This window comes from Cervus elaphus, chromosome 9 (genome assembly GCF_910594005.1).
Source record: "Cervus elaphus chromosome 9, mCerEla1.1, whole genome shotgun sequence".
In the NCBI taxonomy this organism is placed as follows: domain Eukaryota; kingdom Metazoa; phylum Chordata; class Mammalia; order Artiodactyla; family Cervidae; genus Cervus; species Cervus elaphus.
In genome coordinates this window covers 6,072,276-6,097,128 of record NC_057823.1, presented here as the reverse complement: position 1 = coordinate 6,097,128, position 24,853 = coordinate 6,072,276, and the positions used below count along the sequence as shown (strand labels likewise).

At 53.1% G+C, this 24,853-nt stretch overlaps 1 protein-coding gene across 1 annotated transcript in view; it reads right to left on the bottom strand.

The window, feature by feature from the left end:
• Positions 1–24,853, bottom strand: part of ADAMTS2 (ADAM metallopeptidase with thrombospondin type 1 motif 2) — a 254,991-nt gene that overhangs the window by 65,949 nt on the left and 164,189 nt on the right. Inside the window, exon 5 of the mRNA XM_043910722.1 lies at positions 5,114–5,197. Coding sequence (XP_043766657.1) covers positions 5,114–5,197 — 84 coding nt within the window. The remainder of the gene's footprint in view (positions 1–5,113; positions 5,198–24,853) is intronic.

Here is a 24,853-nt window from a genome sequence, read left to right as displayed (position 1 = left end):
GAGAAACCATGTGAATTGTTCCACCTCTTAAAGATTCACCCTGCACATTTTCATAGTAAAGTCTCCGAGAAATTTTGTTGTCAGAAATACCTGTTTTACTTTGTCTTACAGGCCTTTCCCAGACTCATTTGATCATGGAACCCCTCTATTCTCCTATGGAACATCTAAGAACATCCTAAGAATTAGCAATGCAGAACACTTTTAGGGACAATGTGCTTCTTTTTCTACCTTTAAATAAAATTTGGGTTGTCATGTTACCATCTGTTACCCGTTCTCACCCTCTCAGCTCCCAAGGAGCTGATCACGCTCCTTGCCCTGCTGGTGCCTTCAGCGGGGGCTCCTGGGCTCTGTCCGCTGCCCCGGACTCGGGGTGCTTCCCTGCGCACCCCACCCATGCCTCTGCAAAGGATGCACACCTCTGCCCTCCAGGCTTCAGCCCTGCGTGCCAGTGTCCCCCTGACTGTCTCCACTGGAACGGCCCAAGGCGCCATTCCACATCTCCTCTGAGCTCACTGCCTCTCTCCCCCACGGGCCACGTCCCCCGCTGTGCTCTCCACCTCAGGGGGCCGCCTCGTCACCTGCCAGGCTGCCCACGGCACAGGCTTGGTGTCCTTTCACCTTCATCCCCATAGCACCCATCCCCCCCTGGTCTGGCCTCCTACAATTCTCTCCCTTCTCCATCCACCCTGTGGCTATGGTCCCAGGGCAGCCCACGACTGTCCTCCCTTTGATGCTGCCCACTTTCTCCTAAGCCACCACTCCCACGGCCATTCTGCACACTGGAGGGCGGGCATCTTCTTAGAAATGCAAATCGGATCGTGTTACTCTCCTGCTAGAAACTGCCCTAGTGAGAAAACCAAACCCCTTGGCAGGATCCCTCAGGATCCGCTCCTTCCAGCTAGCTTCTTCAGCACCAACTTCTGCTGTTTTCCCATCTTGCACTGTCCCCTTCAGTCAGATTCAGCTGCCCCTGTTCCTCCAACAGCCTGTTCTCTTCCTGCCTTTAACTTGAAACATGCCTGTGCTGGTTCTTTCCTTTTTCCACTCCCTCCCTGTGGCTGAAAAGTCACTGCCTCCAGTTCAGTCACTTGCCTTGACCTCTAAGTAAGGACTGCCTGCCTCGCCCTTCCCCTGCCAAGCCTCTGAGCCCCAGTTACAACTGTTTCCTTGTCTGCACCTCCACTCAAGAGCAGCCCCCGAGGTCCGGGATCATGACAGTGAAACACAGCAGCCTTTGATGCACAAAAACCCTCAACAAGTGCTTGTCAGATGATGAGCTTTGTCCTTAGGTGCATGGATGTGACAAATCATATGAACAGACCTTCTGATATTAAACAATCATCACCTTCCTATAATAAACCCTATTTTATCATGAGGGGAATTTCTCTTTGTGCATTGTTGAATGAAAGGCTTAAAGCCTCAGGATTTTTTACATCTATTTTTAGAAGTGAAACAGGTCTGTACTTTGTCTTAAATATGCTACCTTTGGCAACTTTGCATGTAGGAATCATATTGGCCTGAAAGAGAAATTGGGTGGATTTTAGAACATATACATATTCTGAAATTGTTTATATGATATTGCATTATCTTTGCTTAATAATCCCTTGCAAATGAATAAGAATATACTGGCAAAAACAGATTATCTGATTCTCTATTTAGAGGTAATTTTAAGATAACTTTGAAAACAATGAAGCACTTGAGTTCCCACATGATTATGGGGTTTCCCATTTCCCTAAGAAATCCTTAATTTCCCAAGATCTTCTGGGTCCCTGACCCAGAGTTTCTCAAAATCTTACCTTCAGATTTTCTACTGGTTTCTACCAGGTTTCTACCTGTGTGAGATACTTAAGGAAAGAAAAACAAGAAGAAACATCTTTGGGTGGGGACAATTTAGCACAAAGCCTGTCAGGAAGTAGTTAAAATAACCGAGGCTTTGTTCCATTGAGTAATCAGCATTGGGAAGGAGACAGACAATTCGCGGGCCAAATAAGAACCAAAACTTTGCCAGCACTGGTAAGCAGTTAACCACACACAATCCTCCAGTTTTTCTTTTTAGTGCCCTGACCACTTGGTAGCTCTTCTCCTCTTCCTACCCCCTGCCCTCTGCAGAAGCAAAAAGTGGGGAGAGGGTTGGATGTAATCCTGCCCATCCCTCAAGCTACCAACCTCAAAATTCCTCAGACGCTGAAGGATGCTAATGAGGGGGTCTCAGGCCAGGACAGGGGAACCCAGCCTGAGGAGGGGGAGGAACAGGGAACATGTTGATGACTGCTCTAGTGGGGACGCACAAGTCCCATCGGACATTCCAAAGCCCTGTGTCGGCAAACGGAGGCTGGACCTGTATCACTAGGCGTGGGTCACCCTAGCCTTACCCCGCTGTATGCTGTGCCTGCATGCCTAGAATGTCCCACCCTGCCACAAACTGCCTGCTTACCTGCAGAGGAAGGTGTGAACGCCCCTCCTTGCACAGACCACCACCGGGTGTCAGGGTGGAGGGGCGGGGAAAAGGCCCAGGCAGAGATCTCCCAACAGCTGAGTATAGGGCAGCAACTGCTCCCAAAGCTTTCCCTTCAGCCAGGACAAGCACCCCACTGTGGGCTGCATTATACCCATGCTTTCTGCTCTTTTAGTTTACGCTTCCTCTCTTTTTTCTAGACTAAATATGCCAAAGGTTTGCTTTTCCCAAGGCTCGCTTCTCGATGGATCCTATTGTTACTTTCTAATTTCTACTTTATTGATTTTTGCCTTTTTCTGAACTATTTCCTTACTTTTACTTTCCTTAGGTCTTTGGGTTTGGGTAGGTGTTAATATCTGTTCTAACTTACTGAGTTGAATACAGGGTTAACTTGGTTTCATTCGCTCACTGTGATCTTGGAAGGCACCTGCCTCTGAATCCAGCTTTGGCCACACTCCGCAGGTTTTGATCTGTAGTACTCTTATTTTGGTTGATTTTCCCAATAGTCTGCAATTGAGGCTCTAACAGTATTCTTCCCAGGAGATTTTTTTTTTTTTCAGAGAGACTGGATTTATTCTTTTTATATATCCCTTTCCTCCATCTAGTTTTAGAGCACTGAGTATAGTCCAAACAATTTTTGCTGTATGAAATTCACTAAAATTTTCTTTAGGACCTAAAGTACATTTGTAATTCTTAAGTGTTCTATGATTCCTCAAAAAGAAGGCATATCTTTCCATAGGTATAGCAAGGGGAAAAGATGATATAACTAATTTAACTTTACCCATTATATTATTTGCGCTTCCCAGGCAGCTCAGTGGTAAAGAATTCGCCTGCAGTGTAGGTGACATAGGTTCAGTTCCTGGGTTGGGAAGATCCCCTGGAGTAGGAAATGGCAACCCACTCCAGCATTCTTGCTAGGGAAAATTCCATGGACAGAGGAGCCTGGTGGGCTATAGTCCATGGGGTTGCAGAGTCGGACACGACTGAGCCACTAAGCATGGGTATTGTATTATTTGAAACTCCTATGCCTTTAAGAATGTGATCTGTTAAAGGTCTCGGAAAGGGTATGAAAGACTCCTGCAGTTAGGTTTTTTGCAGACTTCCCCCTTGCTCTGACAGCCTGCTTCGTACATCTTACGTTGTCCTTGGGACATTGAGGGACCATGACTGCCGCCCTCCGCAGCGGTCGCTTGCACCACTTTAGAGTGACACGCTTCCCAAGGTAGGAACAGTGGGCTCAAGGTCCAGCATCGCTGGAGTTTGTCCAGCCAGAGGCCTTCGCTGTCATTTCTGTCCTGCAGGCCTCGTGCGTTATGTGCAGTTCACTTTCATTTTGTGAGACGAAGATTCTGCCTCTGAGTAGAGGACTTAACCCTCCACATAATTACCTTGCCTGATGTGCCTCAGCTTCATCTTAATATGACCTGACTTTATTCATACTGAGTGAGGTCAGACCACGGATTCCAGAATTTGGCTGTCAGGGTGAGAAGCTGGACTCCTAAGCAGCCAGATGCCACTGGCTACTCACGCCACCGAACTGCCTTAAACCTCAGTTGAAGTTTCACAAGTCCTTACTTGCAAAATGGGATCATCATAGCTCCACCTCCTCCTTTGTCCTTGGACTGAGTTAATTTCGAGTAAAGTGCTCCCAAGTTGCTTAGCAGAGGCCTGGCTCAGTTCACACTGGCCTGGCACCACGAGGCTCCTTCCTTCCTCACCAGCTCTCCTTTCAGGAGAGCTTTCTTTCCGTCTGGGGACTTCCTAACCCTGCTTGCATAGACCTGTGCATGCTGATAGGAAAAAGGCTTCAAGTCTGACGGCAAAGGGGTGTAAGAAGGGCAAGACTGCTTGGTGAGAACAGAAGCTACGTGGCATGAGAAGAGGACACCGGCTGAAGACAGGCAGAAGTCAAACCGAGTCAATGCAGGAGTCTCAACTTTGCATTTCTGATGCTTTGATGTCCAGGGCCTTGCTGACCTGGGAGGAACCGTCCCTCCCAGGCTTAACCAATTCCTAGAGTCAGTAAAGAGCTCACTCTGAAGCGTATGCTCTTCAGATGCAAACCAACCAATGCAGAGCCCACACCCCCAGCCATCTCCTTCATCAGGCGCTCACACTCCAGCCCACTATTCCCAGAGCAAATCCCCAAGGGCCAGGTACCAGACACTCAGAGGCAGCCCTGATTCCCCAGAGCCCACTGAAATGATTCACACTGGCCAATCCTAAGCCTGCTTACCCTTGATTAACCTGGTCCTTCCCGAGGAAACCATAATGAAGGTGCTCACCCACAGTTTCCCTCTCCTTCCCCAGGCCTCCCGACCAGCCCTGGCGTTTCCCCGTATGGCCCTGCAGGGCCAGAAACTGGGTGAAAACCAGCTTTTCCATGGCAGTCACCTCCTGATCTGTTGGTCTCAGCAAACCCGAACCTCAATTTTTAAAGGGAAGGTGAGGTTGAAAGGAGAGTAGGGGTGGCTCAGAAGTTCCTTGCTTCTTATAGGAAACAGAGGGCAGCGGGGGAGAGGCAAGGTGGTTTTGGCCAACATAAAGGCTTTTAAAGGGGGCCTTTGCCTCACTGGAGGGCCCCAATCATCCCACAGAAGGGGGGGGGGGGCGGTGCCTGGTGAGCCTGGAAGGCACCAGCCTGCAGTGCCCACTCACCTTCCCGTAGCTCAGCAGGATTATCCGCACCAGGACGACATTGATGTGGGCCCCCAAGGACTCATCGTGATAGATTTCGTTGACCTGAAAGACAACCAGGGACATGTCAACAGAAACTACAGGCTCACAGACCAGCCCTGGCTTTGTAAATGGCGTTGCCACCAGCTCAGCTCCAGGGGCACACCCCCCCCAATCCTTCCTCCTTGCCACACTTTATGCTCAGGCATTACCATCAGCTCTGAATCAACCCCTTCCTTTCCCTCTGCTCCCCCTGCCCCCTTACAGCCAACCACTCACTGCCCGGGCACCGCGCCTCTCTACTCAGCAGCCCCTCCGACCACCCCAGGGAATCTCCACCGAGAGCCTACACTGGGATGTGGACACTGCCCAGTCTAAGCGCTGGAGCCGCTAACTGCAACGCAGCCTTTTCTGCCAGGGTGAACACGGCACAAACGCGAGTCGCAGGGGCAACCCTGGGACTGTCACTGGTAGAAATTACTCCATAGGTGCTGCTGGTGGTTGTGAGGTATTATCTGTACTCATCACAGCTTGGAAAGCGGATTCATTCTAGACGGCCACCAGATCTAATTTTTAATGTGCTAATTAAGGGCAGATATTGCTGTACCACAAAGGTGCTTTCTGTGTTCTGTTTTGGGAACTACAGCTGACACAGTTGGCTTCCTTTGTATTTTATCATTTTTTACTTTCTTTTTTGGGCCTCCCAGGTGGCGCTAGTGGTAAAGAACCCATCTGCTAATAAAGGAGACAGAGAGACACGGGTTGGATCCCTGGGTCGGGAAGATCCCTTGGAGGAGGGCATGGCAACCCACTCCAGTATTCTTGCCTGGAGAATCCCATGGACAGAGAAGCCTGGCGGCTACGGTCCATGGGGTCGCAAAGAGTCAGACGCAATGGAAGTGATTTAGCACACGTATGTATTTTATTTTTTACATTTACAAACATTATTTGAACAGGTACCCATGGGCCTCACCAGAAGCCAGAGGAGTCCACAAGAAAGGTGAGGAACCCCCACTCCCCACAGCATAGCCAGCATGGCCTTCCGGAAACACTGGAAGGTTAACCCCGGGTTCAGGGCCAACCAAGTCTCCCTTCCCCATGGACCCCACCCTCACACACTCTCAGGATCTTACCTGAAACAGTGCCCTCACTACCACCCACTTCATTCATTCACTTCCTGACCAGGCTTGACTCTTCTGGAGGCCCAGCCTCCAGATCTCATCTGCTTCCCAGCAAGCATCGGGGTCCACGACTTCCCAAGTCCTCTGTGCTTCCCCTGCATGTCCCCAGCACTCAGGACGCAGCAGCACCCAGCAGATACTCAGGACACACTTGTCAAGAGAACAAATCCACTCATGCCATCACTCAATGGAGAGGCATGAACTCGTCGTGCACGCCCTCCCTGTGTGCAGACCAAACCCTGGAGGCTGCTGACCTTCCCCTTGTGAGGGCAGATCCTGCCAAATGCCTCTCCCAGAGCCCGCTCTGTCATCTCAGGCCAGGGCCCTTCTCCCCCAGAATGCCAACTTTTAGAATCTCTATCTGAGCAATGGAAATTGCTACCTACAAACAGCAGGAAAACCCTTTGGGAAATCTGAGAGTTAGCAAGTAAAATCGATTCATGATGGATGGGATGGGCAGGCACATGGGGCATGCTAGACAAAGAGCATGGTGATCACTGTCACCCTGCTGTATGCTGAGATGGCACCCACGGAAGGCAGAGCGAATGTGCACAGAGGGGTCCTGGGACGCCTCCAGCCAGCCCTACATGTGGCCCCTATGGGAAGCCTCCTGCCCACAAATCTACTTTCCAACTGTAATTTGTTTCTCTGCCCAGACCTGGCTTTCCTCCAGGGAAGCGATGACTGATAGCCTATAGGATGGTCACTTCAACTCGTGCATGAGTCTGGAGGGAGTGAACGCTGGCCTGAGTCCCACGCCGACAAGGTGAACTATAACTGGCAAGGTGGAGCCAGCTCACCCACGCTGCACCTTCCCTTCCGTAAAACAAGATGACAGGCTCAACTCACTCTGTGAGGACTGGACGTCCACACGTGTGTGATGGAATGATCCTGGGGAAAACAGCAAAGCTGTGGTTGTCACTGCTGCTAAGCCATCACCCCGCAGCCCCCAGGAGGTCACGGTGGCAGGCAGGGTGCACCCCTCTAAACCCGATGTCCTTGCCCACCTCTGAGGGTCAAACTAGACCTAGACTTTTTGGTCCACAGTGAGACGATAACCCTAAAAGTCAGTTTTTCTTAAGAGAGAGGTTTGTTTGTTTGTTTGTGTTTTTTTTGTATGTCTCCAAAGTATCATTTTATCTCTCACAAGCAGAGCCTGGCCAATTTGGCTCAAGAGAGTTGGACTGAAAGTTGTGGTGTAGAAGAGAAGACGGCAGTGATACAGGGAGGTTCCGCTGCCCCTGGGGGGAGCAGGGGCGGGCATGAGAGAAGAGAGGGGACAGAGACAGGGGTGAATGGCAAGCTTCACTCTACACCCTTCACTTCTGACTCCCAGGTCATGCTTTGAGTGAAGAACGGGGGCACGGGAGAGAGGAAAAGAACAGTTCTGATACTTGGGAAGAAGATGAAAGCAGAGCGAGCCTGAACCTGCTCTCTGGGACCTGGGAGGGGACAGGTTCACATCAAGTCCCCAAAGTCTGGGTGACTTCAGATAGCCGAAATGGAGTCCTGCTCCCAGCTATGCCTGGGGGCCCAAAGACAGCGGCAGGGTAGCTGGCTGCTCAGAAGGGATTCAGGGCTGAGTTTACAGAATTATCTCCTTTGATGCTCCCAACAGCTGTTTGAGGCCAGAAGGAGGGGTGTCACCCCTCCTGAGAGATGAGGAAACTGAGGTTGGTCCCCGAGGGAGGAAGGAGATGCAGGGCTGGCCCCTCCTCAGTTGCTGGCCCAGAGCCTGCCATCAAGACCCTCCTGTCTCCTGGCCCCACCACTGGGGCTGAGGGTGGCCACTCTCATCTCGGGGAAGGGGTCTTATGTCCTCCTTGGACAGTGGGCGGGTCTGACCCTGACTCCTGATCCCAGACAGAAGGGGGACAGACCCCCAGGAACCCCACCACGAGGTGCCAAGCCCTTCGGGGCAAAGCCCCACCTCCTGCTGGGGGTGAGGGCCAGGCGCTCAGGACCAGGGTGTCGGGCTGCTGCACAAGGCCCAGCTGTATCTTCTGAGTGGCCCACCAGCCACCAGCTCCTGGCAGTGGGGCTGGGCACCCTGTCTCTGGCCTTGGAGACCAACTGGGCCTCCAGGACTGCTGAGGAGCTAGACATGGCATGTCCAGAGCATGCCCAGCAGAGAGCCAAAACGGAAGCCAGGCCTGCCCTTGAGGTGCCCCAGCCCTGCCTGCCCTGGTGCCCCCACTGAGGTGCACCTTTCTCTGTTTCTCCTAGAAAGGCCCCGCCCTTCCACACAGGGACACAGCCCCACATAGTGTGACTCTTTGGGATCGGGGCTTTGGGCTGGGTGTGCCCCAGCCTCTCGCTACAGCACAGGCACCTCTGGGCAGCTGCTGGACCTGCTAGGTGGTCCCCAACCCAGATCCCCACTCTCAAGCCCTCCTGATGGCCCGGCCCCCGCAGGCCCCCAGCGGGTGGGAACCCCGCAGTGACCAGCTGGCGGGGCGTGTCTTCTTGCCCATTAGGTGGTGTGACTGAACCCACGCCTGCAAACACGTCCCCCTCTGGTGTCCGGCTCCCAGTCCCCACGCTGGGATTCATCAGGAACAGAAAGAGCAGAACGCAGGGCTTGTGGGGCATGGAGGAGGCTGGCTGTGCTGAGGAGGGGGCCCTGCCCTGCCCCCCAGGGCCACGCCAACTTTTCAGCGGGTTGTGAAATTGCCACAGCCCTGCAAAGCCAGCTGTACCCCAGTCCCCACAGGATGCTCCCAGCAGGGTCCACTGTGGCATGGAGACCCCCGGGAATGAGCCTCAGTAATAGGGACACAGTGGCAATATCTCTGCCAAGCAGAGAGCTCATGGACACGGCACAAAAAGCCACAAAGACAGAGGCAGCTTCCCAACATCTCCCTTCCAATGCCCCTTCCTCCCCAACCCCCTTTCCACTTTCTCAATAGGCAGACAGGAAGCAGCTCCTTCCCGCCCCATGTCCTGCCCAAACGCCCACCCTCATGGATCATTCTTCATGACGGCTGCCACGCCAAAAGGTCCGACTTCCTCTTTCCTCTGCCTGAAACCCTCGATGGCTCCCCCGTGCTTTCAGGAACAGGCCTCAGCCTGGCACGTGAGACCCTGTCTACGGTGGCCCTGGCTTGCTTCTCTGAGCTCCACTTCAGCTACTTTCCTTCAGGAACCCTCCCTCCTGACAGCTCTGCCTTCTCCTCCTGCATGTGCAATGGTTCATACTTGTAATTCCCTCTTTAGCCTCTGGATTCTTGAAATACCCAGAAAAGCATTTGAAAAAGCAAAGGGCAATCAATGTGTTTCAAAGGAGGAGGGCAGTTATCACCCTGCGAGCATCCCACAAGCCCCACCCCAGGGCCTTCCCCCTCAACGGGAGGAAGCCCGCTGCTGCTTCTCAGGTTGCCCTCCCCTCGCTCACGATGATCCAGTCTGAGCTCCTTAAACGGGGAGTCCTGCCCTTCCTCAGGACCTTGGCACTCACTGCGCCTCTGGTTTCTCATGCTCCTCCCCCAGCACGACTATCCCTTGCTCACAGTGAGCCCTTCAAAGTAGTTGCTCCCAGAAGAGTATGGAGGTTCCTTAAAAAAATAAAAATAGAGCTACCATATGACACTGCAACCCCACTACTGGGCATATATCTGGAGAAAAATATGGCCCGATGCAGCACTGTTTACAATAGAGAAGACATGCAAACTGCCTAAATGTCCATAGACAGAGGAATGGATAAGGAAGATATGGTGTGTGTGTATACATATATATATAGTGGAATATTAGTCAGCCATTAAAAAGAATGAAATAAGGCCATTCGCAGCAACATGATGGACCTGGGGAATGCCATACTGAGTAAAGTATGTCAGACAGAGGAGAAATATCATATGACATCTCTTACATGTGGAATCTTAAAAAAAATGACACAGATGAACTTACAAAACAGAAAGAGACTCACAGGCTTAGAAAAGGAACTCATGGTTGCTCCAGGGAAAGAATAGTTAAGGACTTTGGGAAGGTCATGTACACAGTGCTATATTTAAAATGGATGACCAACAAAAACCTATCGTATAGCACATGGAATTCTGCTCAGTGTTATGTGCCTGGATGGGAAGAGGGTTGGGGGAGAATGGATACATGCACATGTATGGCCGAGTTCCTTCACTGTTCACCTGAAACCATCACAACATTGTTATACAGCTACAGCCCAATACAAAAAGCTTTTGGTGTTAAAAATAAAAATAAATTTTAGAAAAAGTAGCTGCTCCCATCCTGGACTATGCACTCGATGGGGGAGGCACCCCTCTTCTCACTCACTGCTGTGTCCCTAGCAGTGCTGAGCACACAGTAGGTGCTCAGTGAACAGTTTTGAATGGGTGAATGAGAGAACAACCGGAAAATGTGGAACAAGAGGAAACGGGCAAAAACATGGCAGGAGCAGGGTGCACAATGCCCTGTAATGATTGAAGACCAAGCCAAGTGCCCCAGAGCCTGCCCACCCCTCCCTGCCCTCCTGAGGCCTCCTGTGTGCTGGGGAGAAGCTACTCACCTCTGTCCAGACCACAGGAGGAGGGGAAGCGGGGACAACGTCCTTGAGCCCTGTCTGAGAAATTGATCCTTGAATCTTGAAACCTTGGGGAAAATGTTCAAAGCCGCAGGGCTTCTCTGCACAGAGAGAGGCCCACACCTCTCTTGTTTGGGGAAATACACTGTAACGCACCTTTTGCTTATGCAAAGATGCGGCCAAGTTTCTGTTCTGGAATAGAAAATAAGAAAGGATGCAGGCTCTGCATGATAATGTAAGAGCTGGCTTTCTTTATGGCAGACTTCCACCCTGGATACCAGTGAGCCCTGGCAGGTGGCCTGCGGCTACTGGGCAGAGGTGACCTTCTCCCCTGCCGAGGTGGAAGGACAGGGCAGGACAGAAGAGGCTGGTCCAGGCAGTGGGGCCCTGCCGGGGTGGGCAGGGGCAAGCTGCTGGTTGGGTTTGCGTCCCTTACGCTCAACCGTCAGGAAAGTTACCACCTCTTCCTCTGAGCCAAGCTCTGCCAACTAAGGCGCCTAAGCACCCAGTGAGGAGAAGGCAGGCCTGGAGCAGTTTGTTGTAGGGCCTTAGAAGCAGGCACAAGCCTGCTCTACTTCGTGGCTTCTCGGAGCCTTTGACATAACTGGGAAGGTCTCTCTGAGCCCTCCAGGAGGAGGCCTGTACATCACAGTGGAGGTGGCGGTGAAGAGAGTGCTGTAAAGCTGGGCAGAAAGTCTGTGGGCTGCCAGTGAGCATTTTCATTCGTGCCCATCTTATAACACACAAATGGGGCTGCAAAAGCCCAGTCTCACTATGAGAATGAACATTCCCTTTGCAGATCTTCTTTACCACTCGCTTCTCTGCAAATGCTTCGCAGGCAAAGCAAGAACAAACATGACTCTAGCCTCTGCTCAAAATATCAAACTGTCATGAAATGCAAATGAGCAGGACAGGAATTGCTAAGACCGTATTATGCACAAAAATGGGAGGCAGGTAGAGCCCCTTCTTCAGCCCCCATGTCCCCCACTGTGACTCCTCCCATGAGGGTGAAACCACTGAATCCCCAAGCCTGCACCAGGCCACACTCTGCTGGGCCTGAGGATCTCTGCAGGTCTCTAGGGTGCAGGCGGGTTCCTCCACTCCCAGGCAAGTAGTTCAATGCCCAGAATCTAGATGGAGCCTCAACAAATGGTTACTGTGCAAACAAAGAAACAAAGCTGCCTTAAACCATTGCCCATGTTGGTGTAGATTACTTCCAAGAAGCTGCCTATTCCATCACTTCATCAGGTTGCAGGCTTTCCAGGGTGGGCTCAGCTGCCATCTTTCCCTGTGACTTGGGCTTGATATTTTGCCCATTTGAGCCTCAGTTTCCTCATCTGTGAAATGGAGGCAATACCAGTTCTAACCTCTCAGGCTGTTACCATGAACCAAACTCAACACCATATTTAAAGCAACCAGCAAAATCCCAGGCACACAGCACAGACTCAGGAACTCAGTAGAGCTGTCATCAAATGACAGAAGGTCAAATACCTGAGTTCTTTCTCTGGCCCCGCCGGGGCTCTCCTCGGGGCCGCCAGGGAGGGCTTGCTTGGACCACAGTGCGCAGCCAGGCTGTTTTCCAAAGCCCATGCTGGGCCTCACCAGGCACCTGTGTGTGACCCAGACCTGGGGTTCTCCTCGCCAGCTCCGCCACAGGGCAACCAACAGCCTGGTTGGAGGCCCAGCCCTCCCACTCACCACCAGAGAGCTCATCAAAACGGGATAAGGCTGCAGACCAGGGAAGCGCAGCTCTGCCAAGGCCGCGGGACACAGAAGGATCTGTCTGAGGTCCGCGTGGAGGGCGCTGACAGAGAGGAGCAGGGGAAGACGGGGACCTTGATTCCTTCTGACAGCGGCCCTGGCCCTGGAGAGCCCTGGGCGTCACCAGCCTCCCCGTGCCCCCGTGAGCTCCAGCCCTGGGGCCTGGCATGGAGTCTGCTCCGGAGGAAGCCCTTCGGGGAGGCCCTGGCAGCGATGCCATGTGACACCCTCACTGGCCCCACCAGTCTCAGAGACCGTGAGCCCGCCCAGCCCCCTCCCCACACCCGGGCCAATGTCAGCAGTTGGGCACTGGCAGGGCATTTGAAAACAATGATTTTTCATTCCTCCCATGATTCATATTTTTCTAATTCCCTGCCGCTCTTTGACCCCAGGAAAGGAAGAGGGAAAATGCCATCGTGGGGAGCAGGGTCACAGCACCTGGGAGGTTCCCGGGGAGGGGAACAGGGAAGCAGCAAGTGCCCTGGGTGATGAAAGTTGGTGAGGTGGCTGAGGACAGGCAGGGAGGCAGACCTAGGCTATGTTCCTGCTTCTCACACGCCCTGAGGGTCAAACATGGATCCCGAGCACTGCGGGCCCTGCTCCCCACTGGGGCCCTAAGATGAGACTCCACTGGAGGAGCAGAGCCCCCTCCTCAGGTGGGTCTAGCAGGAGGTGAGAAACGGGAGGGGACCCTGTGAGTAAAGTGACCTCAACAGCGGCTGGCGCCACCCGCCCCAGCCCTGAGAGGTGTGTGTGTGAGCTCCAGAAGCTCCTATCTAGCTGGTTGGGTGGGAGGCAGCGGCTGTGGACTGGGAGAGGCTGCAGAGTGGATGGGTCATCTCAGCGCCAGAGCTGGACCGGGTGGGATCGGCACACACCTGAGCAGTGCAGATCAGGAGCCCGGGCCCAGGGCTGACGACACAGGGCAAGCCCTCAGCCAGCCTCCCCACCGCCACTCGGGCCTCAGGGTCCCCCGTACGATGAGGACAGCCAGGTTCAATCCATGAGTCAGGAAGACCTCCTGAGGAGGGCATGGCAACCCACTCCAGTATTCTTGCCTGGAGAATCCCATGGACAGAGGAGCCTGGTGGCTGCAGTCCATGGGGTCGCACAGAGCCGGGCACGGCTGAGTGACTAACTCTGACTTACTTACTTACTTCATCAGGCCTGCCTCCCACCGCCACTCGGGCCTCAGGCTCCCCCACATGATGAGGAAGAAGGGGCGAGCTCCGCCCAGCAGGCGCTGACCCAGAAGAGACTGCGGACACCCTGGCCGTTCACATGTCACCTGTGCCTTTGGCACAGCCAGGGGGTCGTCAGGAACTCCGATCTCCCAGCAAAATTCAGAAGCGTCAGAGCACCGCTCCCTGTGGTATTACAGAGTTGTCTGCTGTGAACATATCCCTCCTCTGAAGTGAAATCCCTCAGCACGATTCCTAACATTCGGCACGTAAGGAGCCTCCTCGAACGCAGCAGGAAGCCGCCCTGTCCTTCATGCAGCCCACGGCGCCTGGCGTCACGGGAACCTGTTCGGGTCACTGCGCTGTCTTGCCAGCCTCTGCCCCCAGGCAGAGCACTGTGCTGACCGCCTGGGCCAGGCTGGGAGCAGGGACCCAGAAGTGTGGAACCAGAGAGCAAATGGGTGGCTGAGAAGATGGGTGAACATACGCTGTGACACGGGGAGCCCAGAGCCAAAGGCAGAGGGCTGAGTTCTCAGACACGCGAGGAGCTGCCGCAGAGCACTGCAGGGTCAGAGGGGGCCCACTGGAGCCCCGAGGCCCGTCTCACTGGCAGGCCCGGGTGCTGCCCCCACGCGCTCTGCTGAGAGCTGCGGACATTCCCACGGAACGGGCGAGGCACCCTCGGACGCTGCTCAGAGGGCCGTTCCCTCTGCTGCACCACCGGGGCCTCCAGCCCCTACAAGTTTGTTACGTTGTTAACCGCCTCCTCCCGTCTGTGCCCGCTGAGGACTGGGGGCCCTTCTGCACCCTTAGCTGCCGCATCCTCAATGTCTAGGACCCGACTGGCTCCCAAAGCTTCAGGATCAATCCAAGCTCGGCCGTCCTGGCCAGCTCTGTCCCTCTGAGGCCCCCCTGTGCCGCAGCCCCGTGCCAGCCCCGCGCCACGCCTCCCGGGACACGCTGAAGGTCTACACAGGAAAGCACCCTCCCCAACTTGTCCACTTTGCCAACGTGTGGTCAAAACCAGTTCCAGACTCACCTCCACTGTGACTCCCCAGCCAGGCAGAGGGCGCTGGCGGCGTCTCGAGGCTGCCGAGGCCCCTGGCCTTCCTGCTGCACTAAGGGAAGCCAGCGTGTCCCCAAAAGAGCCAAGCTTCTCAAGGACAAGAGCGGGGCTGGTTTGACAGACATCATAGACAAAGAAGCAATGGCTGTACCTCGTTGGTCAGCTCTGACCTTCCCAGACCTGTGCCAGGCACCTCCTCACATCACCACCTTTCACCTCCCACACCCTGCAACTGAGCGTTACTGCCCCTGTTTCCCTGTCGTGGAACGGAGGCTCAGAGAAACTGAGAAACCCGCCCACGTGAGCACGAGTGGAACAGAGCAAAGGTTTTGGACAGCACTGGGCCAAAGTGCGGACATTAAAACCGTACATCCGTACAGCCCGGTGACTCAAACCTCCAGCATCTATGGTGGAGACCAACAACCTTGAGCATCAGGGAAGGAGGGACAAGAATAGTTACGCTACTAGGACTTCTTTTCCATGGACAACTCCAGCCTGTGTTTCACGGAAGTCTGTGGGACCATGGTCATCCTATGAGAATTCATTTACTCATTGATTCATTCATTCACAAGACAGTTCCTCAACCCCTACTATGTGCCTGACCCTTCATCAGGTGCTAAACACTCAAAACCAGGTAAGCAGACCCTCTGAATCTGACATTAAATTTGTGCACCCAGCCCTCCTGAGACATGCCACCAAGGGACCCCTCAGGCAGCAGAGGCGGATTCCAGGGTCACTCAGCTACAACTCCCGCAGCAGAGGGGGCAGACAAGGAGGAACCTGGATGGGAGGGACAGCCGGGGGGGAGCGCACCCTCTGCTCTTCCGGCTCGACGGTCACCTCCTTGCTGGGATTTGCAGGTGACAAGCTCTGCCGCTTCCCAGAGCTGTCACCAAGGAGTGACGCTGCCCAGCCTTCCTCATCCACGGGGACTCTCACTCCTACTTTGACAACCACCAGCTCCCCAGGGGAGGCCAAGGACAGGCTGCTCTGAGGCTTCCCTATTCGCCTATCAGGAGGCCTCCAGGAGCTGGGAGGAAGGTGTGGGGGAGTCCTGGGGGCAGGAAAGAGCCTCACACTTCAGGGCCGAAGAGTCAGAGGGAAGGACAGGCGTCGGCTCCCCTCATCAAAATGTTCTCTGCCTGCACTGTCATCCCTGGGAGGGGGGAAGCGGTCTATTGTCTACCCCACGGGAATGTGACTTCTTGCAGCAGGACCTCAGGCCTGCTGACATGACACTTCTAGCACCTAGACTGTGCTCAGAGTAGGTGCTCTGTATATATGTGTGAAGGGAATAAGTCAGTGGGTGGGGGGTGAACACACCCTAGAGAGAGGAGAAAGACACACACCGGGGGAAACGCCAAGAGAGTCACGGATGGAAGACAGTCAGGGCCGTGGGCAGCGGGGAGAGGACCAGCATCCGGGCACCCGGGTGTGTGAACCACATCTGCCATGCCCCAGCCGTGCCACCCAGCCTCTCCGAACCTCAGTGACCTCGTCCAGGAAAGGGAACCTCACGGGGCCACTGGGGCAATGTAGAGACATCGTGTACTTCCTTACACATATGTGAAAACTCAGGCTCTTAGGCCACAGGGAGAGGTATTTGGAATAGTATTAACAAAAGGCATGAGCCCCGAACTCCCTAAGAGAGGTGTTTCCATCTCTTTAGAACCCAAACCAACCTCTTGACTCCACTGATAGTATGTTGGGATCCCAGGCCCCTTAGCCTGGCACAGAAGGCTTTGCCAACCTCATTCCTGCCTCTCCCCCAGCACCCTTCACTCTGATCGGCCCCAGCCTCGAGCTGTGATGTGGTGATGCCATTGAGCCTTTACCCATGCTGTTCTATCACCCGCAACACCACCAGCACACACCACGCTCCCCTGCAGGTTGACTCGGCCTCCGGGACCAGGTGGCTCGGCAGTAAAGAATCTATCGGCAATGCAAGAGCCACAGGAGACACAGGTTTGATCCCTGGGTAGGGTGGATCCTCTGTAGGAGAACATGGCAACCCACTCCGTATTCTTGCCTGAAGAATCCCATGGACAGAGGAGCCAGGTGGGCTACAGTCAATAGGGTCACAAGCTCGCCTTAGCACGCATCCACGCACCTGGGAAGCCCCCAGTGCCCAGCATGGGGCCCAACTGAGACCAGGCTTCTGAGAGTGCCCAACAGTTAAATACAAGACTGGGGACAGCTCACCCTTAAGGCACGCTCTCCATGCACCCAGCATGCTGTTAAGCATTTTCTGGTCTTTAACTCGAGCTATGCTCCCAACAGCCCTGGGAGGTGGCACTAATTATCCCCCATCCCAGCATCAGCAGGGCAGACAGTCGCCTCCTTCCTTCTAGACCTGAAGGAACAATCTACCTGCTGACCAGCCAGTCATGTTTCCATTCACTAGTGCATGCTGCTGCTGCTGCTGCTAAGTCACTTCAGTCGTGTCTGACTGTGCGACCCCGTAGACGGCAAGCCCACCAGGCTCCCCCGTCCCTGGGATTCTCCAGGCAAGAACACTGGAGTGGGTTGCCATTTCCTTCTCCAATGAGTGAAAGTGAAAAGTGAAAGTGAAGTCACTCAGTCGTGTCCAACTCTTAGGGACCCCATGGACTGCAGCCCACCAGGCTCCTCCACCCACGGGGTTTTCCAGGCAAGAGGACTGGAGTGGGGTGCCGTTGCCTTCTCTGCACTAGTGCAGTGTGAGGTCTTAATTTCAATTTGTTGCCAACATTAAAAAACAATTAAGATTTCCTGTAAATTTGGATTTCCAGCTTCTCAAGGGACACGGGGGGAGGGGGCTCACAGTGGTGCACCTGTTTATTCCAAAATGACCACAAGTGAATGGGACCCAGGAGGGGATCTCCGGGGTGTAGCCTCTCCTGCTGCCCCAGTCCCCACCACGCCCTACTGTCCACAGCCCGGCCACCCGGATTAGGCCTTCTGCCTGGCTCCCACCAGCGCCTGAGGTGCTGTCCCCTTCTAAGTGTTGTGTTTGCTGGGGCTGTGGTCTCAGACCAGTGGGTTAAACATGAGGAACAGGAACGGTGCTGGGAATGCCCGGCTGTGGCTAAGCAGGAGCAGAGCCCGAGCCCTGGGGAGCTGCCATGAGACAGTGGGAGCCTGTTCTACCCACCCTCACATCCTTTGCTACAGCCAGGCCCAAACTCAACGTGTCCGCCTTGCCCCGGGAGCCCTACTTACTTCCCTCAGCTTCGGGGAACCAGGCTTTCGTGCCCAGTTTCAGACACGTGTCTCTCTTCCCCAGGAACCAGAGCCAGAGACGTGTGGAAGGGACTGGGGGCTGCGCCTTTCCTCTGGCTCGTCTGCCGCTCTGCAGCCAGTTCAGGATCATCCCCGAGACTGGCAGAAAACATGCCTGTCCTGTCTCGGCCTTCCCCACCATCACCTCGTGGCCCCAACATTCTTGGAAGCTGGTGAGAAATGGAGCCCATGGGCCTCTGACTGTTTGCAAATCCTGGCAAGGCTTCGGTGAGCCCAGGCCAATTTCTGTATTAAATTAGAAAAGAGGAAAAATATCTGAATCCTGGCACAGACAGAAATCATTCAACAAAAATTGTTTAAGAACATCTCATGCTAGGAAGGGTCAAAGGGTACAGTGTCTACTCTGAAAGCTCAGAAGCTCCTTTGGGTCCCATGTTCTCCACAAGCCTAAGGAGTATGTCTGCCCTTGACAGAAAACACGCTTGGGATGGGGGCGGGGGAGCAGGAATTCTTCCAGAACATGAGCAATTAGCCCAGCTAGGAGGGGCAGCTATGTCTGCCCAGAAATCTTGCTCCTCCTGCTCTGTTGTTTTAAAATGCTCACTCAGTTGCATTAAACAGAATCCCCAAAGTGACTTCCTGGATCCATTCAGCTGGCAAAGTCGGGGTGGGGGTGGGCTGGGGTCTGAGGAGGGAGAGGGTGGAGCTCAGCTCTAGTGTAAGGTCCCTGCAATGGCCTTCGGGAAAGACTGCTCTAGCTGCAGGGGCTTAGAGACCTGAAGGGGAGAGAGGGAGCTCGTCTCCTGCGGGCACCTCAGTAGTGCATTTCCTTTCAGTCTTTATTGATCAGGGTGTGTGGGAGGTGCAAAAATGAAGAAACCAAGTTCAAGGCAAGGCAGGACCTTTGCCAGGTAGGTAAAAGCCAAGATTGGGATGCAACTGCTTCTGACTCCAAAGCTGGTCCCCATTCTAAGCCCTAACACATGCGCCCAAGTGCACGGACACAGTGAGAGGCAAACGAAACTATAAAGAGCCAGGGTTCAGCTCAAGGTGTTGTTGCTGTTGCTTTCCAGTGGCTCAGTCGTGTCCGAACCCTTGCAACCCCATGGACATCTGTCCTTCACCATCTCCTAGAGTTTGCTCAAACTCATGTCCATCGAGTTAGTGATGCCATCCAACCATCTCATCCTCTGTCAGCTCAAGGTGGGCACTAAGCAAGTAGAAGATTTCTTTAGATCTCAGTGCAAATATTTCTTGAGCCCCAGGTAGTGGCTTTGCGGGCCGTATGGTCTCTGTCCCGACTACTCAGCTCCACCACAGTAGCACAAAAGTAGCCACAGACAATTCATAGATGAGTGGGCATGGTCACATCCCAATAAAACTTTATTTTCAAAAACAGATGGGCTGAATTTGGCTCTTGGGCTCTAATTTTGGCAAGCCTGCTTTAGACTCTCCAGTTTATCCTGAGAAAAATCATGTGAATTTGCTTAAACCCAGTAATATGTCCAAGTTTCAGTTCAGTCGCTGAGTCGTGTCTGACTCTTTGCGACCCCACGGACTGCACCATGACAGGCTTCCCTGTCCATCACCAACTCCCGGAGCTGGCACAAACTCATGTCCATCAAGTCAGTGATGCCATCCAATCATCTCATCCTCTGTCATCCCCTTCTCCTCCCCCCTTCAATCTTTCCCAGCATCAGAGTCTTTTCCAATGAGTCATTTCTTCGCATCAAATGGCCAAAGTATTGGAGTTTCAGCTTCAGTATCAGTCCTTCCAATGAATATTCAGGCTGATTTCCTTTAGGATTGACTGGTTGGATCTCCTTGCAGTCCAAGGGACTCTCAAGAGTCTTCTCCAACACCACAGTTCGAAAGTATCAAGTCTTTGGAACTCAGCTTTCTTTGTAGTCCAACTCTCACATCCATAGATGACTACTGGAAAAACCATAGCTTTGACTAGATGGACCTTTGTTGGCAAAGTAATGTCTCTGCTTTTTAACATGCTATCTAGGCTGGTCATAGCTTTTCTTCCAAGGAGTAAGCATCTTTTAATTTCATGGCTGCAGTCACCATCTGTAGTATTTTGGAGCCCAAGAAACTAAAGTCTGTCAATGTTTCCATTATTTCCCCATCTACTTACCATGAGTGATGGGACCGGATGCCATGATCTTTGTTTTTTGAATGTTGCGTTTTAAGACAACTTTTTCACTCTCCTCTTTCATCAAGAGGCCCTTTAGTTCTTCTTCACTTTCTGCCGTAAGTGTGGTGTCATCTGTGTATCTGAGGTTATTGATATTTCTCCCTGTAATCTTGATTCCAGCTTGTGCTTCATCCAGCCCAACATTTCTCATGATGTACTCTGCATATAAGTTAAATAAGCAGGGTGACAGTATACAGACTTGACATACTCTTTTCCTGATTTGGAACCAGTCCATTGTTCCATGTCCAGTTCTAACTGCTGCTTCTTGACCTGCGCACAGATTTCTTAGGAGGCAGGTAAGGTGGTCTGGTATTCCCAACTCTTTAAGAATTTTCCACAGTTTGTTTTGATGCACACAGTCAAAGGCTTTGGCATAGTCAATAAAGCAGAAATAGATGTTTTTCTGGAACTCTCTTGCCTTTTTGATGATCCAAAGGATCTTGGCAATTTGATCTCTGGTTCCTCTGCCTTTTCTAAACCCAGCTTGAACATCTGGAAGTTCACGGTTCACATATTGCTGAAGCCTGGCTTGGAGAATTTTGAGCATTACTTTGCAAGCATGTGAGATGAGTGCAATTGTGTGGTAGTTTGAACATTCTTTGGTCTTGCTTTTCTTTGGGATTGGAATGATAATTGACCTTTCCAAGTCCTGTGGCCACTGCTGAGTTTTCCAAATTTGCTGGCATATTGAGTGCAACACTTAAACAGCACTATCCTCTAGGACTTGAAATAGCTCAAATGGAATTCCATCACCTCCACTAGGTTTTTTCATAGTGATGCTTTCTAAGGCCCACTTGACTTCAGATTCCAGGGTGTCTGGCTCTAGGTGAGTGATCACACCATTGTGGTTTTCTGGTTCATGAAGCTCTTTTTTGTATAGTTCTTCTGTGTATTCTTGCCACTTCATCTCAATATCTTCTGCTTCTGTTAGGTCCATACCATTTCTGTCCTTTATTGTGCCCATTTTTGCATGAAATGTTCCCTTGGTATCTCTCATTTTCTTGAGGAGATCTCTAGTCTTTCCCATTGTTTTCCTGTTTCTTTTCACTGATCACTGAGGAAGGCTTTTTTATCTCTCCTTGCTATTCTTTGGAACTCTGCATTCAAATGGGTATATCTTTCCTTTTCTCCTCTGCCTTTAGCTTCTCTTCTTTTCTCAGCTATTTGTAAGGCCTCCTCAGACAACCATTTTGCGTTTTTGCATTTCTTTTTCTTGGGGATGGTCTTTATCCCTGCCTCCTGTACAGTGTCATGAAACTCCATCCATAGTTCATCAGGCACTCTGTTTACCAGACCTAACCCCTTGAATCTATTTGTCACTTCCACTGTATAATTGTAAGGGATTTTATTTAGGTCATACCTGAATGGTTTACTTTTCTATAAATGGTTTACTTTCATGTAAATTACATATAAAATTGCATATAAAATTGATGTTTTAAAAAATTTTGCCATTCAAAACAAGTGGCACTTTACGGAAAGACACCTCATGACATGTCCTGGCCTCATGACACCGGCCTCCCACCTCATGACATGTCCTGGCCTCATGACACCGGCCTCCAGAGGATGACTGGCCACCTCCCCGCTACAAGGAGGCCAACTGGACCAGCAGCTCAGTCAGGCAGCACTAGGTCACTACGGAGCCTGAGCCCAGGCAACCAACAAGGCCTTTGCTTTGTCAAGGAGGAGTAGGATTGAAAGGAACGCTTTAGTTAAATGCTATAAGCCACATAGGAAGCACTGATCTTTAGCCCAAGATTTTATACTTTTTGAAGTCTTGGCACAAATAGGTTTTATTTTTAAAAGTGCACATGTGAACATGTGTGTAGGTATGTTAGTCACTCAGTCATGTCCAACTCTGCAACCTGAAGGATTGTAGCCTGCCAAGCTCCTCAGTCCATGGGATTCTCCAGGCAAGAATAGTGGGGTGGGTTGCCATTCCCTTCTCTAGGGGATCTTCCCAACCCAGGATCGAACCAAGGTCTCCCACATTGCAGGCAGATTCTCTATCATCTGAACCAATAGGGAAACCTATATGTAAACATTGCCTGCAGTGCAGGAGACCCCAGTTCGATTCCTGACTCTGGAAGCTCCCCTGGAGAAGGGATAGGCTACCACTTCAGTATTCTTGGGCTTCTCTGGTGGCTCAACTGGTAAGGAATCCACCTGCAATCCGGGAGACCTGGGTTCAATCCCTGGGCTGGGAAGATTCCCTGGAGGAGGGCATGGCAACCCACTCCAGTATTCTGGCCGGGAGAATCCCCAAGGACAAAGGAGCCTGGCAGGCTGCAGTCCATGGGGTCAGAAAGAGTCAGACACGACTGAGCGACTAAGCACAGCATAAAGCATATGTAAACATATTACTCTGATGATGGCGCTTCGGTTTTCTCTGAACGCATTCCTCCCTAGCCTCCCATTCAGCTGAGCCCAGAGAATAGCTGCTCTCCATGCCTGACAAGCTAACTGGAGGTGCTGCGAACATTGGGGGGTGCGTCCCCACGTGGCTCCTTGGGATGCCCAGCTCACACGGCCACAGCACTGAGTTTGCAAGGAGAGACTAGCTCAGGGGCTGGCAGCGTAATCCGCCCAACACCAGAGTCAGCTGCAGGGATGTTCAGGAGGGCTGACAGCCTCCCAGTCCGGGAGCACCAGACACAGCGGGGAGCACGAGGAAGAGGGGTGAAACAGGACACTTCCCAGCACAGAGGGGAGCCCAAGAAGCACCTTGTCCTCAGGGGTGGCCCTAGTGAAGGTCAGAGGATGAGCCCGGGTTGAAAAGGAGCAGGAGCGGGATGGTAGCCGGGGAGGCCGGCAGTGGAGACGCACGTCTCAGTAGGGACCACGGCGGGCCTGGCCGCGGTGTGGGGCGCGGGGCCTGGAGGAGCCAGCATGGCTTGAGGGACTGCACATCTGCTCACACGCCCAGCTGCACCCGCATCGGCTCGTGGCGGTGGGATAGAGCCTCCTCCTCCCTGAAACACGTGGCCGAGGCTCTCCAGGAGCCTTCCCCAGTGGGTCCCAGCCTCCCTGCTCAGGAGACAGGGCTTCAGCCCGTGTCTACCAGCAGTCTTGAGGCGATGGCCTGTGAGAACTAAAAATCAGGGCAGGGGGCCCCAGAAGACAGCCTGGTCCCAGTGCTCAGAAGGCCCCCCTTCCCTCATCTGGGCAGAGAGTCGGGAGGAGCGGTAGACTGGAGCTGAGCCTCCAGATGAATCGAGGAGGGGGATGGGCAGTAAGAACAGGTCTCGAGGCGGGAAGCACAGGCTCGGGTTCCCAGGCTCAGGGGTGAGAGACCAGCGTCCATGCTCGGAAGGGCTCTGCACTTGGGCTTACTGCTCTGTGCTTAGCATCTTGAAACTCATCATTTGACCTTTAAATTCGTGTTTTGTGAGATCTGCTTGGACAGAGAGGCCCTCAGATGTGGCCCCACCTCCCAGGACAGGCTCCTGGCTGCCTGCTCCACACTCAGGGACCGCTGCAGGGGGTACAGAGGTGCAGGGAGAACCAGGTGGACGCTGGTGCCTTGGGGCATCTCAGGGCAGGGCCTGGGTGGGGATGGAGGGCCCAGGTGGACGCTGGTGCCTTGGGGCATCTCAGGGCAGGGCCTGGGTGGGGATGGAGGGCCCAGGTGGACGCTGGTGACTTGGGGCATCTCAGGGCAGGGCCTGGGTGGGGATGGAGGGCCCAGGTGGACGCTGGTGCCTTGGGGCATCTCAGGGCAGGGCCTGGGTGGGGATGGAGGGCCCAGGTGGACGCTGGTGCCTTGGGGCATCTCAGGGCAGGGCCTGGGTGGGGATGGAGGGCCCAGGTGGACGCTGGTGCCTTGGGGCATCTCAGGGCAGGGCCTGGGTGGGGATGGAGGGCCCAGGTGGACACCGGTGCCTTGGGGCATCTCAGGGCAGGGCCTGGGTGGGGACGGAGGGCCCATGGGGAAGAGAGGTGCCCCGTGTTCTTGCAGTTGTCAGGGGAGGGGCAGCTGCCAAGCCCCGGGGCACTGCTGCATCGCTGGCCAGGACCCAGGGCCCCGAGGGAGTGCTCTCTCCTGCACCCGCTCCTGGGGGCCTCTATTTCTCCTCCCAACCTCCCTAAGTCTGGCTGAAGCTTTGCCTGAGCTTCTGCCTATCCTGCAGTACCCTCTGGGCAAAAGCCACAAATACAAATCTTAATTTTGGTGATTCCCCATTCTAGTGAAATGTTCTAATATCTGAATTTAAAACAGGCTCTGTACAATATAAAGATGAATAGCAAAATTCATGATTATAATGAAAAATCCTAATTTTTCTCCACTTAGAGTGACGATAAACAGAAAATTTAAAAATCTGGACAGGCTGAGAGACTGTGAGAGAAAGGAAAAGGCTTTAGTATTAATATATGTACCTTTTATGACACTTTTTCCTACTCTTTGAATAGAGAACCATATTTCCAGTATGCACTTGGCCCAGCAAGTTTTGTACCCAGTAGACATTCTAGGTGTGGGGCTGCCACAACTGAATATACAGCAAGAACAGTTAGGTGGTCAGTGAGAGCCAGGGTCTTGGAAATGATGCTGCTGACAACAGGCCATGGGAGTCACTGTTGAGGGCAAC